Below are 16,289 nucleotides of genomic sequence, written 5' to 3'. Positions count from 1 at the left end.
CACAAATCTTTCCAAGCAAAACAAAATCATTTGGAAGAATCTCTTTTTGTCTGCTAGTGTAAAAATCTGCTTTTGTCAAGTTTCTTTCCCTCTCCCAGATTTAAGGTGGCATTTTCTTTGCACTTTTCCAGAAGCGAACGGAAACCTTTGGTGGGCTGTAATGAGATGTGGAACAGTACTTAGGAGATCGTGTTGTTAACTTATATGAAAACACCATGATGACAATAACAATGATTATAAAGCCTGAAAAAATCTCAGTGTAGGTTGTCTTTTTTCCCCCTTGAGGACTTCTGACTGTTGTTCCCATAAACCACAACCATGGTGTAATGGCCAGCTCTCCCTACACTCAGCAATGATCTTTGTTTGCAGCAAAGAGGGGACAACTAGGCTTGTGACTCACACACAAACCACGCTGGGTGTGCAGCACAAGCACTTCAGGCCTGTGCACAAACGATACCTTTGCACCTGTTTCACCTTGGGCACTTGCCCAGGGTCTGGGCACAAGATTATCAGCTCTGCGGGTCTGTATCGCAGCGGCACCAAGAAATCCTTATCAGGGCAAGGTCTGCTTTGCACAGGACGCTGTAGGCAAATATGAGATCTCGCCTTTCTCAGGTTTACACAGGTGAAACCAAACTCAGCTGCCCAATGGCTTCCCGAAGGAGCTACTAGTTGCTGCTAGTAACTTGCATTTAAGACTGTAGCTGCCTGTCACCTATTCAGGGTTTGACAACCCAAAGCACAAGAGGGCTTTGGTCCAACGAGGACTTCTTGGCACCAACCCCAGTACTAATAATATAACTTTAAAAATTATCACACTAGCTGAAACAACAACTTTGCCTTAAGCTGATCAACCAAAACTGCTGGTCATTTGCTGACCTGCTCTCCCCAAAGCAATGCTTAATATTGCAGACACTGTAGTCCTCCTCCAGTTCTGCCTTAATGTATCTGTCTTGTAGATAAGTAAGTATGCTCCAATACATGCCACAGACAGCAGTCCTGCTCCAGTTTTAAGGCTGGAATACTTCAAGCACAACACTCATTCGATTACTTGGGTGCACTTTTCATCTTCCTCAGACAAATTTTGAAGTTTGCTGGCTGGTTTGCTTTGTTTTATTGGCTTTTTTTTCAATAGAGTATAGCACCTGTATTACTCTTCCAGGGGTAGAAGCATCTGCAAGTGCACAAATATACAAATCAAGAGGCTACTAAAAATTATCCAGGCTTGCCCCTCTTATTTCAGTGAGTGTCTGATAAGTAATCTGTTCCCTTTCAATTCTACACTACACATGTTTTGTTTGGTTTTGGGTGTTTTTTTTTTCTCTTTCAAACACTTTTCTCAGCGGAAGTTTGGCAGTGTTTTTCCTTCTGGAGAATGAAACCCCCAAGATGTATTTTCAACCTCCCAGGTCAGTGCTTCCCAGATACTTTGAATCACAGACTGCTGCCAAGATTCACATTTTTCCACACCTCACCGCACACCCTCACACTAGCAGCAGAAAGCCACTGCAGCTCAGACACGGAGATGGCCTCTGGTGCAGTGCTCACTGCCCATACTGAAGTCCCTATGCCAGCATGGGAATCAGTGCTTGCCCCTCTTGCATCATCCAGGCCTAAGATTTGGCAGATTTTAAGAGTACATCCCTGCTGCCTTGGGATGGTTATAATTATTTAGTGCCAAGTTCTGATTTTCCTTAATGTACCACTTTAGTCCTCCAACACAGAAGCCTTCATGTGGGTATTGGGACATGCACCAGCATCCTCCCCTCTCTACAACAGAAAAGAATCAACAGGCAAACAAAAGCCACAGTTTCTCTAGGGTGCAGGGGTCACAACAGAAAATTGTTTAGATACAGTGTGTGCAAACGGCAGTCTCTAGTGCAGCAGGGCCAGCAATGTGCTACCCTCTGACTGAGCTGAACCAAGAGCAAAAGTTAATGATGACTAATTACTGCCTTGCTCAGTACAACCCAAACCACTTCTGAATGAGAAGTTTCTACCAAGGTAATATACTTTTACCAACAGGATCCACTGAGTGAGGAACCAGGATCCAAATCTAATTTTTCCTTCCATTCGCTGCCTCAGGCACTGCTACATATTGCAGCATGGACCCTGCTGCATTTTACATTCCCAAAGGGTTACTTTATGGATGGCCATATAAATGCTCAGTCCTCCAAAGTACTGACCTTTGCTGCCATAAGAGGAAATGGAAAGGACCTGCTGCCTATGGTCATGCTGTGCTATCCCAAGAGCTCAGACCACGCTCCTCTAACAATTTAACTCATCACATTTTTTTTTCCAGGTTGGCTTCATGACCAAGTCACTTCTTCAATACACCCAAACGCAAGATCAGAAGAGCTCTCGAGCTGGCACAAAGGAGTTACAAGGCTAGCAGCAGAGCAGGATCAGGGCAGGATGGTAATAAGAGTCAAGTTCAGACATCAGTTGCCACAAGATCACACCTGAGAAGCATTTATTCATTTGTTACCAGGATCCAAGCAACTGGAGTCAGGTGGTGGAAAAGGGCCTTATTTGTGCTGGTAATGACCCAACTTAGCAAGACCCAAATCACATGTTTGACCTTTCCCAACATCATGTGAAGCAAATGCGCCATATGACAGGGCTCCAGCATTATCCACCAGGCACAGGTGCACGACTGCAATTAGAAATGACCAGCATTTCATATGGAACAGCACCCTTCTGCTCAGCTCAGCCCATTCAAAAACACTTGGCGGCTCAGTTACCATCTTCTTCCCATCCAACTCTTCCAGGCCCTGCCAGCTCAGGAAGCACTAAATAATTCCCCCAAAGTGTCACAGCTATTAATTGGAAATTAAAGTGGAAGTCACCACATCTCTCTCCATGCTGGTAGATCTTAAGCTTGGCACTTGGTCTGTCCCGACCCCATTTCTCACCCTAAATCAACTTCCGCAGAGAACAATGCTGCTGGTTTGTGTCCACAACAGATTTATTCCCCATTCCTGCAGCTCGAGCTGCCCGTACCTTCAAGGGGCTTGAAGCAAATGGTTCCTTCTGGTTTCTGGGAATAGAAGGCTGCCCTCCATAATCAGGGTATTGTTCTCCCTAAATGGGCCCAGACTCTGTAAACACTCTCCTCTGCACAGCGCGGGGAGGGCGACTGCCTGCGTGTCTATACGGACATGCTGGGAATGTGTTTTGCTCTAAAACCCAGTAAATTATGTTAATTCATTTCCTCTGCCTAAACAGGGGTAATAAACTTTGGGAAAGGAGGAGGAAAAAAGTAAACAAGAGCCAATTACAAAAAGGTGAGGGGGAGAGGTAACCAAATAACTCCATCAAATGCCTCCTTTGGGAAAGGACATTCCTGATACAGCTCGGACGGCTCCGCACAGCCCTCCCTCCATCCTCCCGGAGGTGTAGATGTGACTGTAGCAATTTCTTTCCTTCTACAAGGTTTCAGCCTGTTTGCATGAGTTCAATCATGGGAGCTGGGAAATGAGCCCCCACTGGTACTGTGATCCACAGCAAGTCCATCTCCAGGGGCTTTGCTCCATATAAGATGCAAGCACTCCAGCGACTGAAGGCAATGCGAACAGTCAGAGCCTATTTGTAATTTTCTAACAGAAAAATAATTTCACTAAGCAAACTGCCATACTTTGACTCAAAAACCCTGATTAGCACAGTTTGAAAACAGGGCAGCATACTGTTCTGGGAATTAACTTGCTTGACCCCTAGTCTATAACAGCCCTCAATCTGTGAGTCAGACGAAGTTGAAAAACTCTTGGAAGACCACACTGAAAGAATTTACTGGACTTATTGGATTTTCTTGGATAAAAGAAAAGTTAAGCCTCAAACTCCACTTAGCTAGTCTATGGTCTAGAGAAAGGCAAGCAAGCTCTTTCTCCTGACATTATCAGGAAGAAGAATGCTGCCTATGCTGAGCAGCACTTTTTAGGTCCCTTTTTAGTTTTGTCCATTGGAAATCCCCAATAAATATTCTAATTACACCAGTCTATTGCTGTGACTACTTTTGCTTCTGCATAGCACTGGGCTGTTTTCTTTCTTGACATCAGTAGCAAAATATAGGAAAAGAGACAAATTCCCATCCCTGTGAATCTACAATTCCTCTGCCAACAGAGTGATCATGGGGAGAAGAATCCCAGACTGAGACACACAGAATCACTGTATGATAGGGGTTGGAAGGTAACCTTTGGAGATCTAGTCCAACTACCCTGTTAGAGCAGATTCACCTAAAGCAGGTTGCACAGGACAGCACCCAGGCAGGTTCTGAATGACTCCAGAGATGGAGACTCCACTTCGAGGCTGGAGGAGCACCAGAGCAGGCAGCCCAGAAAAGTGATGTTCCTTTTATTGCTAGGAAAACAGATAGTTTCAAATTGAATATTCTAGGGCTACTTTACAATACCAAGAAGGACTACTCTGATGTTTCAAACTGAACTTCCAATGCCAAGATTAATCCTGCCTGCATCACTACCACAAAACACTGCTTGAAATCCCCCAAATAAAAGAACCATGAAATTGTTTCAATTGAAAAAGACCTTTAAGATCATCAAGTCCCACTATTAATAACACTGTGGCCATTAAATCACGTTCTGGAGTGCCATATCTATGCATTTTTGCAACTCCATTACCCCTTTCAATGCCTGACCAACATTTCAGTAAAGAGATTTTCTATAACACCCAGTTTAATCCTTCCCTGGTACAATTTGAGACCATTTCCTCTCATTCTATCATGAAGACAGCAACCCCCACCTCGCTACAACCTCCTTTTAGGTAGCTGTAGAGAATAGTGAGGTCTCCCCTCACCCTCCTCTTCTCCAGAGGAGAAATCCTATGTCCTCCCTCTGTTTGAGCAAGCAGGTAACCAGAAAAAACATTCTAACAGTGATACAAGAACAATCTTGCTCTGGTCTAGATAAGACACTGACCCACCCCCACCTTATAGTTTCTCAGACTCTGAGCAAAATGCTCTGACCAGCCTCTACCACCTCTTTCTGTCTCTTTGTATCCCAGAAATAACAGCTGTGTGCTGAGAGCAGTGGCAAACATTTTCAGATAACAAATCCAGCAGTCAGGAATCAGCTGTCCACAGCTAGTTCCCCTGCACATGCAGATATCTCCCTAACAGGTTTATAATTCCTTGTCAATCAAATCTGTCAAGAAAAGGTAAACATCTACCCTGGTTATGATTAAGTTTAAAGCTCCACTGTCATTAGCCCTTAAAAAAAATTAATCCCATCAATACTGCATTTCTGTTTGTCTGTGAATACCAGGAGGAGAAAAGACATCAGCTCTCAGTCTGTTAATCTAGTTTTATATTAACTGTTGCAGATCGCGATGAACCCTCCCATGGCTTGGTGCCACGCTGTACAGAACTGAAACACAACCTCCTCTTATGAGGCCCCAATTTCTGCTCTTTGGTAGGATTATGAATTTAAACCCTACTCAGCCACATCTCACTGACCCTAAAGGGACTATCATCTTTATAACAGAGAGCAATATTCAACCCTGAATATTAAAATAATAAATTATGTATTAGAGCACAGAGTCTGATCTCTGCTGGCTGCAGTGGCAACTCTTCTCCCTCCCACTTCAAACTGCCCACAAATACATTAAGCACTTTGTAACATTCCTTGTCTGGGTAAAGAGACAATGTGATTTACACCAAAATGTGTTAATCTGCAGAAGAACACAAAAGATTTTGACCCACCTAGAAAGTGAGATGGCTCACAGAATCTTCTCACACAAAGGAAGTTTTAGCTTCCAGTTCTACATCAACTGGCTGATGCCAAGCAAGCACTACTCCCTTCCCCATATAGCCTTCTGTATCCCTGGAGAGATATTCCACAATGTCCACAGGTTTACTCTGTTACTCATTAACCCTTCTATCCTTGACATAGACCTCACACACCTGTAACTTGTTGGACACTTGTCATTGCCTAATCAGTGTTAACAGATCTGTTTAGGTGAGAACAGCTGCTGAGAGAAACAGCTTCCTCAATTACTCCATCTCACACGATGTGTTTGTCAAGAAAAAAAAAAAAAAAAGAGAAAAGAAACTACAGCAATTCAGCATTTGCAGTAGCCTAACTCCAATACTTTGGCATGTTCAAATCTGAGAGGCTGGCAGACCTTAGAAACTGTCTTTCCCTCTTCTGGGGCTCTGCCCTCACCCCACCCACTTCTGTCTAGAAAAAGGAAGATTTTCATCTACAGCTGCACCAGGTCTCAAGAGCAGCAGTACACTAATCCAGCCTACATTTTCTCTGAGAAGTTGGCTGATGCTTACATTTCCCTCCACGTTCTCCAGCTTTTACCCCCTCCTGAATATCTTGTCCTGGGCAGAGCTAGCAAGCCCGCAATTGCTGTGAAGCGTCTGCAGAAGGCCAGGACCAAACTCCTACAGTCCTCAGTTTAGTGGGCATGGGAAATATGAAATCTAAAAACTGCCTGTCACACAAATTAGCCCCCATTTCTGCAGTTGTCTGCCAGTGCCATGTTTTTATCTAACATACACAAACAGTGACAGCTCCTAAAATACCCACCAAAGTCAACACCACCCAAGTGGAACATAGGGTATGCCACCTCTTGCATTACTCACTTCTCAATCACTTGACAGGATACCCAAGAGTGCTGCAAATCTTTCATGGAATTTACCAGACAGAAGGAGAAATTACTTTGGGCCCCATCAGACTGCTTGTGGAGAGGCTGAGAATAGAGGTGCAGCAGTCCCAAGAAACATTAACCTGCTCTGAGCAGCCTTGTTTTCCAATTTCCATTTGTCTTCCCATAGTGAAGCTTGAAATCAAGTTTGAACATTTAATGGCAGAAGTAGCCTGGAGTTATTGGCTGAATTTCTTCCTGAAAATCGGAGTGGCTGAGACAAAATAAAACTGTTAGGTTATTCTCAGCACTACTGGATCCTGTGTTCCTACTGCGATACAATGGGGAGACTGTGTAATCAGGGCAGGCAACCAAACTTCACGCAGCCTGTGTTTATTTGACTCAGAAGAGGAAAAAAAACCCAGAGATGTGAATGGATTCAGTGGCAAGGAGCATATATTAACTTGTGAAATAACACTCAGGCCAGCCTTCAGCCCTTCCACACCTAGCAACAGTGTCTGCACAGTGGCATCCTGTCTTTGGGGACAAACATCACTGTGATGACCCAAAATTAAAACTTTCAGCCCTGGCAGCACATGCTCCAGCCACCAGCCAGAGCTTGCAGCAGGCAGAAATGTGTTCCTGGAATAAAAGAACCTGAGTCCAAGCTCTCTGGTCAGGCAGGTGAATGGCAGAATCCAAAATACTACAATTAGCCCACATGTCTTCTGCTGTCATGTATGAGGGATGCATGCTGAGAGGCTGATGTCACAGATAATCTGTGCAAGTCATCCCTCAGGGACGGAGCCAATGTCCACGGGATTGAGCAGGAGTCACAGCAACAACACTCACAGGGTTTGAATCAGGTCCTAGCCTGTTAAAACTGCCATGGGCTGCATCAGTGTGTCTCATACAACGTCAGGGGCAGCAGGATTAGATTATTCAAACTTACTTCAAGAATATTTTTATTTTATCTTAGCCCCACAGCTGCCATAAATGAGCACCAGGCTCAACAGGCTTGCAGCTGTGGTCTTTGCAACTTCTACATTCATACTGGCTCCACTCTTCTAAAAAAAGTCCCTTATATGACCAAAACTGTTCCATCGTTGCTGAAAAGATCAGGACACATCACCACAGTTAAATACGTGTGCAGGCAACATTATGAGCTCTACATCAAGGCTCATTAGAGAAAACAAAATAAGGAATAGAAATACAAATTAGATGTTCAAAAGAAGATCAAATGCATCTCAGCTTGAGTAGCTCACCAGAAAACACAGAAAGACAAATGCCTTGCAACAAAACAAAACGAGCAGGTTAATAAAAGGCAGGGGACAAAGGACACCTCAAATGACTCTGGCAATGCTGGGATACGCTCGTGCAGCCCCTTTGAGAAGTTTCACTTTACAAGTCGCTGCAGATACAAGAGTTCTACGTCCCAGGAAGCTGCACTGGTTCTACTCCCACTGAATAAATAAAGCTATGACTAAAGGCTGTTCTATTTGGTTTTGTGGGGTTTGGGTTTCTTTAATTCAGAAAAGGCACAAGAGGACCCCTCCATTACTACTGTCCACTCTCAATGGAAGTTTTTATATCTTCCAATAATTAATCCCAAAATGCAGCCCCATGGGGTGACCATCTTTACTGCATTCACACCATTCCATGACAGCTATTCTGGACCCAGACATACCAGCCACTCAAAAAGGAACTATCATATGAGTCAGATCAGATGCACCCTATCAGCCATCTCATGCCCAATGACGAACTCGATCTTTAGCTAGTAAGTGCCAGCAGCCCAAAGACCTTGAAAAGTGGGATCCTTCTTACTAGCAAGCGTCAATTTGGCTTTTGTGGATTGTTTGGCTTTGAATGATGCTTTTTTCCCTGAAATCATAATTTTCCTGTAATTTCTCAAGCACCACCTCATGGCACGTGAAAGTTTCTTCTGTGGCTAAGTCTCAGACTTTGGATTCTACCCTGTTCTGTGTATAAGTTCAGCACAGAAAAGATGTGTTTTAATTTGCTACTAGTGTCTTTTAAATGAAAGTCAAAGAAACATACAGACTTAGAAAACAAAGTTATAAAGTCTTCAAGGAAAATCTAAATATATTTGAGCAGTTTTCAGAGTTTTGTAATATTCCTAATTAATATATATAAATTCAACCCTAGTTTTCCAGTATGACACAAGCTGTATTTTATGTTTAAGCTCAGCCACAATCTAAAGCAGCTGACAGCCTGAGAAGAGAGCCAGGGTTTAAACAAATAACGAGGATCTTCTTAGATTGTCACACTGACTCCAGGTGCAAGATCAAAATGCCCCAAACTTAACCAGAAGATGTGCAGTGACTTAGGTAAAAAGGCTGTTAGATCTGAACATGCTTCTCTTTCAGAAGAGAAAAAATGGTTATTACACAGTAACAACCATTCAACAAGAATATAAGAGCAAAGCAGAAGCCAACTAACATCTCTCTTATATTACCATTATTTATCTTCACCACGTCAGCTACCGTTAACTCATTTAAACCCTGAAATTACCGAAGGGTATATATATTCAGAAAGAACTCATCTACCAAGAAATTAAACAACCTTCTAGTGACCTATTCCTTTTTCTCCAACAGCCAGAGAAACAAAAAGGGCACAGAATACTATTTCCACACAAAACAGTTGCATTTTGAGTTGGCCCCATCAGCAAACACTCCCTGTAAAGCAGGCATCAACCAGGCTTGCAAGCAAAGTGTTGCACAGAGAAGCGCCAGAGCAGAAAGCAGTTAAGGTCCCATGCTCCCCCTCACTATGCAATGCACCAAAAATGAAATCAACATCCAAACTAATTAGTCTCTAGCAGAATATCAGTTTACCCACTAACAGGAGGGTTATTCTTGCTCTTACCAAAAACTTGAAAACATACCATACAAAATCTCGTTTAAGCCACGGGACCAAGCCAAGCACACCCCAGTGTTACCATATACGGTCACCACAGCGAATACAATGGCAACTTGACAGATTTGGAACAAATATTGCATTGTGTGTCACTGAGATAACATAGGCATGAAAATACCAGATTGTATTACCTGTGTCTGACCCGAGGTGTGGACTGGTAGGAGCTACATTGCTGTGGACATAGTCACTAAAGGTTAGTGACCCAAGATGGCATTCGTCCCTGCAGAGGAAGGCCAAGGCAGGACATGGAGGACATTTATGCCTAGTATACAGCTGTTTGGAGAGAATGGGACTGGAGTGACATGATAGATGCGCCATTAGACCTGCCTTATGATCCCAGGTATTGGCACAGCTGGCAGTTAGGCTGAAGCTGTTGCCCTAAATGTTGGCCATCAGACAGAATGCACAGTCCCTCTTAGAAAACCACTGCACACAGGCTGCGTTCTCAAACAGGGGAATGTGTGCACACAGAAGTTCTTGTCTTCATCCACCATGAAAAAAATGGGTTTGGATGTTTACCAAAGTAGCTTCCAAAAGCAACTTTTTTGGTACAGGCTCCCTCCAGGAGCCTTAGCCTGGAACAAGATTGGTCACTGAGGGATTTTGCAAAAGTTATTCCAGTGCATTTACAGGTGTAGACAAGACCTTAGATAATGCCCTTAAATTCTATCCCTGAAAACACCGGTACAAGCTTAGCCACAGCTACCTCAGCCTTCATCCTCCGGACAGCAAATTCTGCACCTGGACTTCTAAAATCAGACCTCCTCTCTGCTTTGTGTAGGTACTGCCTCTTTCTTAAGATTTAATCTTTGTTTGCTAAGATCTCTTCTGTTTTGTACCATTTTGTACATCAGCAATGCGACACATTGGGCAACATGAACGGACAGAGCCAACAGACACAGCTCCAAAACTGGAAAGATGTCTCCATTTGCTGGGTAGGGCAGGAAGTCACTTGCATTGGCCCAATCAGTCACCTCTGTGGGGCCCTTTGCCTTAAAAGGCATCACCTAAATAAAGATGCAAAAATAATACAACATAACATTTAATGCAAGATTGCAGCTGAGTGCTCAACTATCGGAAAATATCAAAGCTGGAGTACATGGGCAACTTAACTCTGCCCCCTTGTGCAAGTGCACTGGGCACAGCCCTTCCCTGGAAACAGGCACACAACCAGCCATCTCCAAATTAACACCTCGATGCCAGCATAAAATGCTTTTGCCTAATCTGAGTAGAAGAGAAGGACCAGCACTTTCACAGAGAGCCTCCTCAGTCACCTTTTCTTACTTAACTGCAACCCGGTAAGCACCTATTTAACTTCTGACGCCTCAGATTAGGAGGTGTTGGCACATTTCAGGCCACACACACATCTAATCTGCAGTCAGGATACAGATATTAAATGCTCTTTGGTCAAAACAAAGAGCCCTTCTTCCTCCAGTCTCACAGCCCGAGGCTGAGATTTGGCCAAAGGACTGTCTATAAAACCTGAAACAGGTAACATTTACACACCTCCAGTGGCCTAACCCACCATGCGATACATGCAGAAAAAAAACACAGGCACCTGAACAAGCAGCCACGTTTCTCAAAGAATCTGAAATTATCTCAGTATAATCCTCCAATTGATGGAGATAGTCAACAACACAAAGTTGCAATATGCTGAAGAGTCTCTTACCTCTGTTCATTTACAATTTGATCTTTCACCTATCGCTACCAAGAACACTCTCAAACTCAAGAGGTGCAAAGCAGGATTTAAATGTTAGGAGTTTATCTTTTTTTTTTTCTTAGAGAGCAATAACTTCTTTTTCTTTTTCACTATCCCTGGTCTTGATATCAACACATGAATGAATGACATTTCTCATGAGTTAGGCCTTGCTTTTGAAACTCTATTTCTAAGTCATTTTAAATAACCAAGATCATCTCTTCATCCCCTTGCAGAATGGATTTTCCAGCTCTGAGGAGTCCAAATAACCAAGTTACCAATACGATCCTGCCAAAGTTACTTTGGAAAGATCTTCCTATACCAAAAACAATTAAGTCCTGAAGTTACCGCTGGTGAGTTTGTCACTCGCATGACAAGAGCCCACAGCACTTCATTTTCCAGGGGCAAGAGTACAAGCAAGAAAAGTGCAAACCAAATTTACACAGAGTCAGCCAGTACAGCAGCCAACACCCCGCTCACAACAGACACAAAAATCTTTTTGTCTTTTCCTGCCCATTTCAGATCTTTTCCCTAACTCCACCAACTTCTCAGGTCCATTGCAATAATATACAGAACACCCACAAAGTCATCTGAATTCATACACTGCTGCCCACTGCCTACAACTTAAACTGAGTCTCCACTGTAAACCTTGCCTGGAGTTCAGGCTTGCAGGACTTACAGCCTATATACTGTTTTTCATCCAGCTTCTAGCCAAATCATTTTACAGTGCTTTTGCCTCCGCTAAGTATTTGCTTGGAAGTCAACTCTAAGAATGAAAATAAAGTAATGCAGTAACCAAATCCAGGGTCTTTGCAGTGATCCTGAAGGTGATCGCACCTTCTCCTTTCCCAGCCTCACTCCCAAGGCTAATTTTTGTCAAGTTACAGCCCGAGTGAAAGACAAGTTTAAACCTTTTAATTTGCCACTCTGTGGCACTGGGAGATTTAATGGTCTTTCAACAGTTCATGCAACTCTGAAACTGTTGGGAATTGCAGCTGGAGCGATCTGCATCCTACAGCCAGAACCACACTCTCCTGGAACAATGCAGCCTCTCCTTTGTGACCAGAGTCAGGGGAGCTGAATGTGTGGTTTCTCATTCAGGCTTCCCAAGGACAGCACCCACCAAGATACAACACAGGCAGGAGTAGAGCCACTGCTCCTTCTGCTCCGATCCCAAAGCATTGCTTAAAGCATCTTCTCATAAAGATACTTCTTTCCTTTTTTTCTCCCCCTTGTCACTGCCAGACAAACACATTTCAGTTTGTTACTGGTAGTATAGGCCATTTATTGAAATCTGATCAACTGCTCCCCAGCGTTAGAACACGCTCTCACTGTTGGGAACTGCTACTTGTCTGTCACCCCGGAAGTCAATGGAGATACTTGTTTAGCTTGCTAGCAGGACTATACGGGGCAGAGGCTGGAGGTAGTATAGGAGATGTGTACACAGAGAATCATTGCTTCTCTTTAAAGCTGTCTATGTATTTTCACAAACGCCTCAGAAAAGCCCCTGCAAGTCCACCTGTGCCTAAGGGATCCTAACAGACCTGGAGCAACCACGCTCCATCCAAACTAACGGCCCCGAAAGACGCAGGCAGGTAGATGCGTGGACACAAGCCTGCAGTGCCATGCAGACAAGCAGCGTGCCAGGTGCGAGTCCTCGCGGACAGTGAGTGCCCCGCGGGGTGCCTGCGGGGGCACAGGGAGGGTGCCTGCGGCGCAAGGGGAGGGCGCGAGCCCCCGCGCGCCGGCAGCCCGCGCGCCCGGCTTACCTCTGGCCGAGTGGGAAAAGGCAATTACCCCTGCGAACAGGAGCGCCAGCTGCAGTTCCATCGCGGCAGCCGGAGCCCTCCGCAGCCCACCGGCTTCTGTCCTCTCAGACCTGGAGGCAGCAAAAGAGAGAACAAAATAATTGCTTTGGGGGGGATCCCAAACAACACAAAACTTTCGAGAGTTTTAAAATCTATTGCAAAGGCTTAAGAGCAGGAATGGCAATTAAAAGAGTAACGTGTTTATAATCCCATTCCTTGGTGCTCAGCAAGTTAAAACTTTGCCCTCCTCTCTGCCTCAGCCTGATATAAATCAAGAACCCACTGAGGCCAAAAGCCTCCTCTAAGTTTACAGTTAATGCATAATTGTTTGGTATTCTGTAGAGAACCAGTCTAGAAGGCAAACAAAACTCTAGCAAGTGGCCATAAAACAAGACTTTAGGTTAACAATTTGTGGAGGAACATGGGGAAGGGGGAGGAGGAATGTTACCTCTCCCATCAGCAGCTCAGAGAAATTTGCGTTGCTGCTTCAGTGCCCCTCAGACGGGCTCTGCTCTGGTTCCGCGCCTTCCTACGCTCCCCAAGTCCTCCGAGCAGCGCCGATTTTTCCTTTCCTCTGCGCCCTCCCACTCCAAGCCCCACTTGTTTCCGAATGCTCCAGAGGTGCGTCCCAACGCAAAACCGCACTTAATTAGCCAGATTCTTGAAGATGCCTTCGCTGTGAAACGCAAACCTGGGGTAGATCAGGTTTACGTTAATTACGCCCTGTTCTCCTCCCAAAACTCTCACTCTCTAAACACCGTCTGAATTCCTCACCCTTGTAAACTCTCCGGCTTAAACAGTCCGTGCCCCCAGGACACACAACAGCCCGCGTACAGCATCTAGCAGAGCAAATACGGACGCTTTCCCACCAGCTTCCCAATTTGCAGCTGGGAGCTGGTACAGAGGGAGGGAGAGGAGGAAAAGGAGGGCGGAGGGCGGCCGGCGGGGCCGGGCGGGCTGAGGGGGCTCCCCTGGGGCAAGACCCGGGGCCCCGCGGCGCGGCCCTGCGGCAGTCGGTAACGGGGGATAGTCGTAACCGCGAGTTAGGGTCGAGAGGCTGGGGAGGGACACCCAGCGCGATACCAACTGGTGCTGCCCCCCGCTTCGGGACAGCACCGGCGGTTCCCAGCTGTTGCGGTAGCGTCCCCCGGCCCCGCCGCGGCGGCCGGAGCCGGTGGCGTAGCGGGGCACTTACCTTGGCTGCTGCCGGGGCTCTAGCACCGCGCGCTGGCGCCCATCCCCGCCGCGCGCCGCCTCATGCCCTCCGCAGCCGCGGCGCCCGGCCGGGCGCTCCGCCGCCGGCCTCTACCTCATCCCCTCCCGGGGGGCGGTGGGAGCTGCCCGTTGCTTCGGGGCGCCTTCCCAGGGAGCGGCCCTCCCCCTTCACCACCGGCTTATTTAGTAACCCGCTCCCTCGCCCCGCAGCTTGGCCTTAGGGGCAAGTTTTCCACTAGAGAGGCACGGGTGAGGAGCTGAGAAAACGGGAAAACCTTGTAAATTATTTTCCCTGCTTTCCGGGTCGGGCTGAGCGTGTGTATGAGGGGAGGGACAGCGGGGACCTGCCAGAGCCGACGGGGCTCCGCACCCGCGGGATGCCCGATGATGCGATCCCGCGGCTCGCCCGGCCGGAATCCCGTTTAAGGAGGGAGGGGAGGAGGGGAAAGGGGTTGGGGAAGGGGAGGGGAGGGGGGAGCTGGGGCGAGAGAAACAAGCGATAAAGCAACTTTCCCTGCAGGGCTTTGTGGCTGTGGGGGCAGAGCCGCCGAGAAAGGCGGGACGGTGCCGCCCCGCTCCAAACTTCGGTCCAATCCCCGGGAGCCCCCGCCCTCTCCTCGCCGGCCCGCTCCGCGCTGCCGCTCCCCTTAACCCTTTGTGGGAGCGGCGGAGAGAAGCCTCGGCGTCCCGCGGCGCAACGTGAACGGCGGGGGCATGCCCTGCGGTCCTTGCCCCTTCGCGCCCCACGGCGGCGGAGACCCGGAGCGTCCGCCAGCCCTCCGGAGCCTCTCGGGCTCCGGCCGCAGCGATGCCAGCCTTGGGCCCTGCTGTACCCCACAGAGTCCCCTCCGCTGCCCCAACGCACCCACTGGAGCCCTCTGAAGACATCCAGCCCAGCAGCCCCCCATGGACGCCAACACCTGTCCCTGCCAAACCAGCCCTCTTCCCCAGGCGAGGAGGCAGCCCGCTCTGTGGAATGTCACCGTGGAGGTAGTGAGCACAAGATTGGGGTCAGCTGTGCTGGTTCGATCTCTCTGATTGCATGCAAATCATTCCAGAAAGAACCTGGACTGAACTAAACTAAACCAACTGGAAAATAAACTGTGGGGTTGTTTGTTCCTTAGATTAGCTGTTACAATTATTTATCACTTATTTTCAAACAGGATTCAGCTGATGCATCTGCTCTTACAGCAATTTACTCTGTTAGTTTTTATTAGATCTCTTCTTTGATGTGCTCCAGCATGAAGGCCTCTTTGAAAAATAAGCTGTCTTAATACTAATTCCATGTGATAGACATCAGGAGAACCTCTTACACCAAGCCAAGAAGTAGTCTGAACATCCATCTTAAGGTTTTTTTAGGACTAAATGTTTTCTACTCAGTGGTTCCTGGTGGCATTAAATCTCAATATACAAGATCAGCGTGGAAAACATTCAAGACCAAACAGATAAACCCTCTGAGCCAAAAACAAAGCTGACAACACTGGGTTTATATTTTACCTATTTATATCATCATTATTAGAGTTCATTCATGGATGACTCTGCCTATCAGGCAATAACTTCAGCCTCACTGACTTCAAAGACAGTGTTGATCAAGGCAAACCTTCAGGACTTGACCTACATGGTCATACTCATGCCATGGACTCTGATAAAATCACTCTTAACTTGCACCAAGAAAAAGCTCAACCACATGCCACACTCGAGGCATGATGTGTACAACACCTCTTTGTAACATTTCCCAGCCATTTCACCACAAAGGAGTGGTGTACCAAGGCGATCATCATCCAAGTCATTCAGCTCCAAAACTATTTACATACTCTTCTTTGGACTGAAGTCCAAAGCAGCCTCAGTTCTGGCTCAGATGGAGGCTGTCTGTTGACCATAGGAGGGCTTTCTACTAGGTTAGAGGGACCCCACTAAGGAGCTTCTACTCATGGTCTCATTTTTCTAGGTCATACACTCAGACCAAAGTTTATCTCCCAGCTTCACCATGGCTTTCTCATCAAAGCCTGCCTAAGATGGTGTGAACC

At 46.4% G+C, this 16,289-nt stretch overlaps 1 protein-coding gene across 1 annotated transcript in view; it reads right to left on the bottom strand.

Annotated features, from left to right (window-relative positions):
* The window catches only part of FGFRL1 (fibroblast growth factor receptor like 1), a 150,026-nt gene extending 136,912 nt beyond the window's left edge, over positions 1-13,114 (bottom strand). Inside the window, exon 1 of the mRNA XM_064151518.1 lies at positions 13,009-13,114. Coding sequence (XP_064007588.1) covers positions 13,009-13,069 — 61 coding nt within the window. The 5' untranslated portion in view covers positions 13,070-13,114. The remainder of the gene's footprint in view (positions 1-13,008) is intronic.
* Between the last annotated feature and the right edge of the window lie 3,175 nt (positions 13,115-16,289).

The sequence above is a fragment of the Pogoniulus pusillus genome, chromosome 11 (assembly GCF_015220805.1).
Source record: "Pogoniulus pusillus isolate bPogPus1 chromosome 11, bPogPus1.pri, whole genome shotgun sequence".
NCBI lineage: Eukaryota > Metazoa > Chordata > Aves > Piciformes > Lybiidae > Pogoniulus > Pogoniulus pusillus.
The sequence above is the reverse complement of the archived record's forward strand: the minus strand, read 5'-3'. Positions and strand labels throughout refer to the sequence as shown.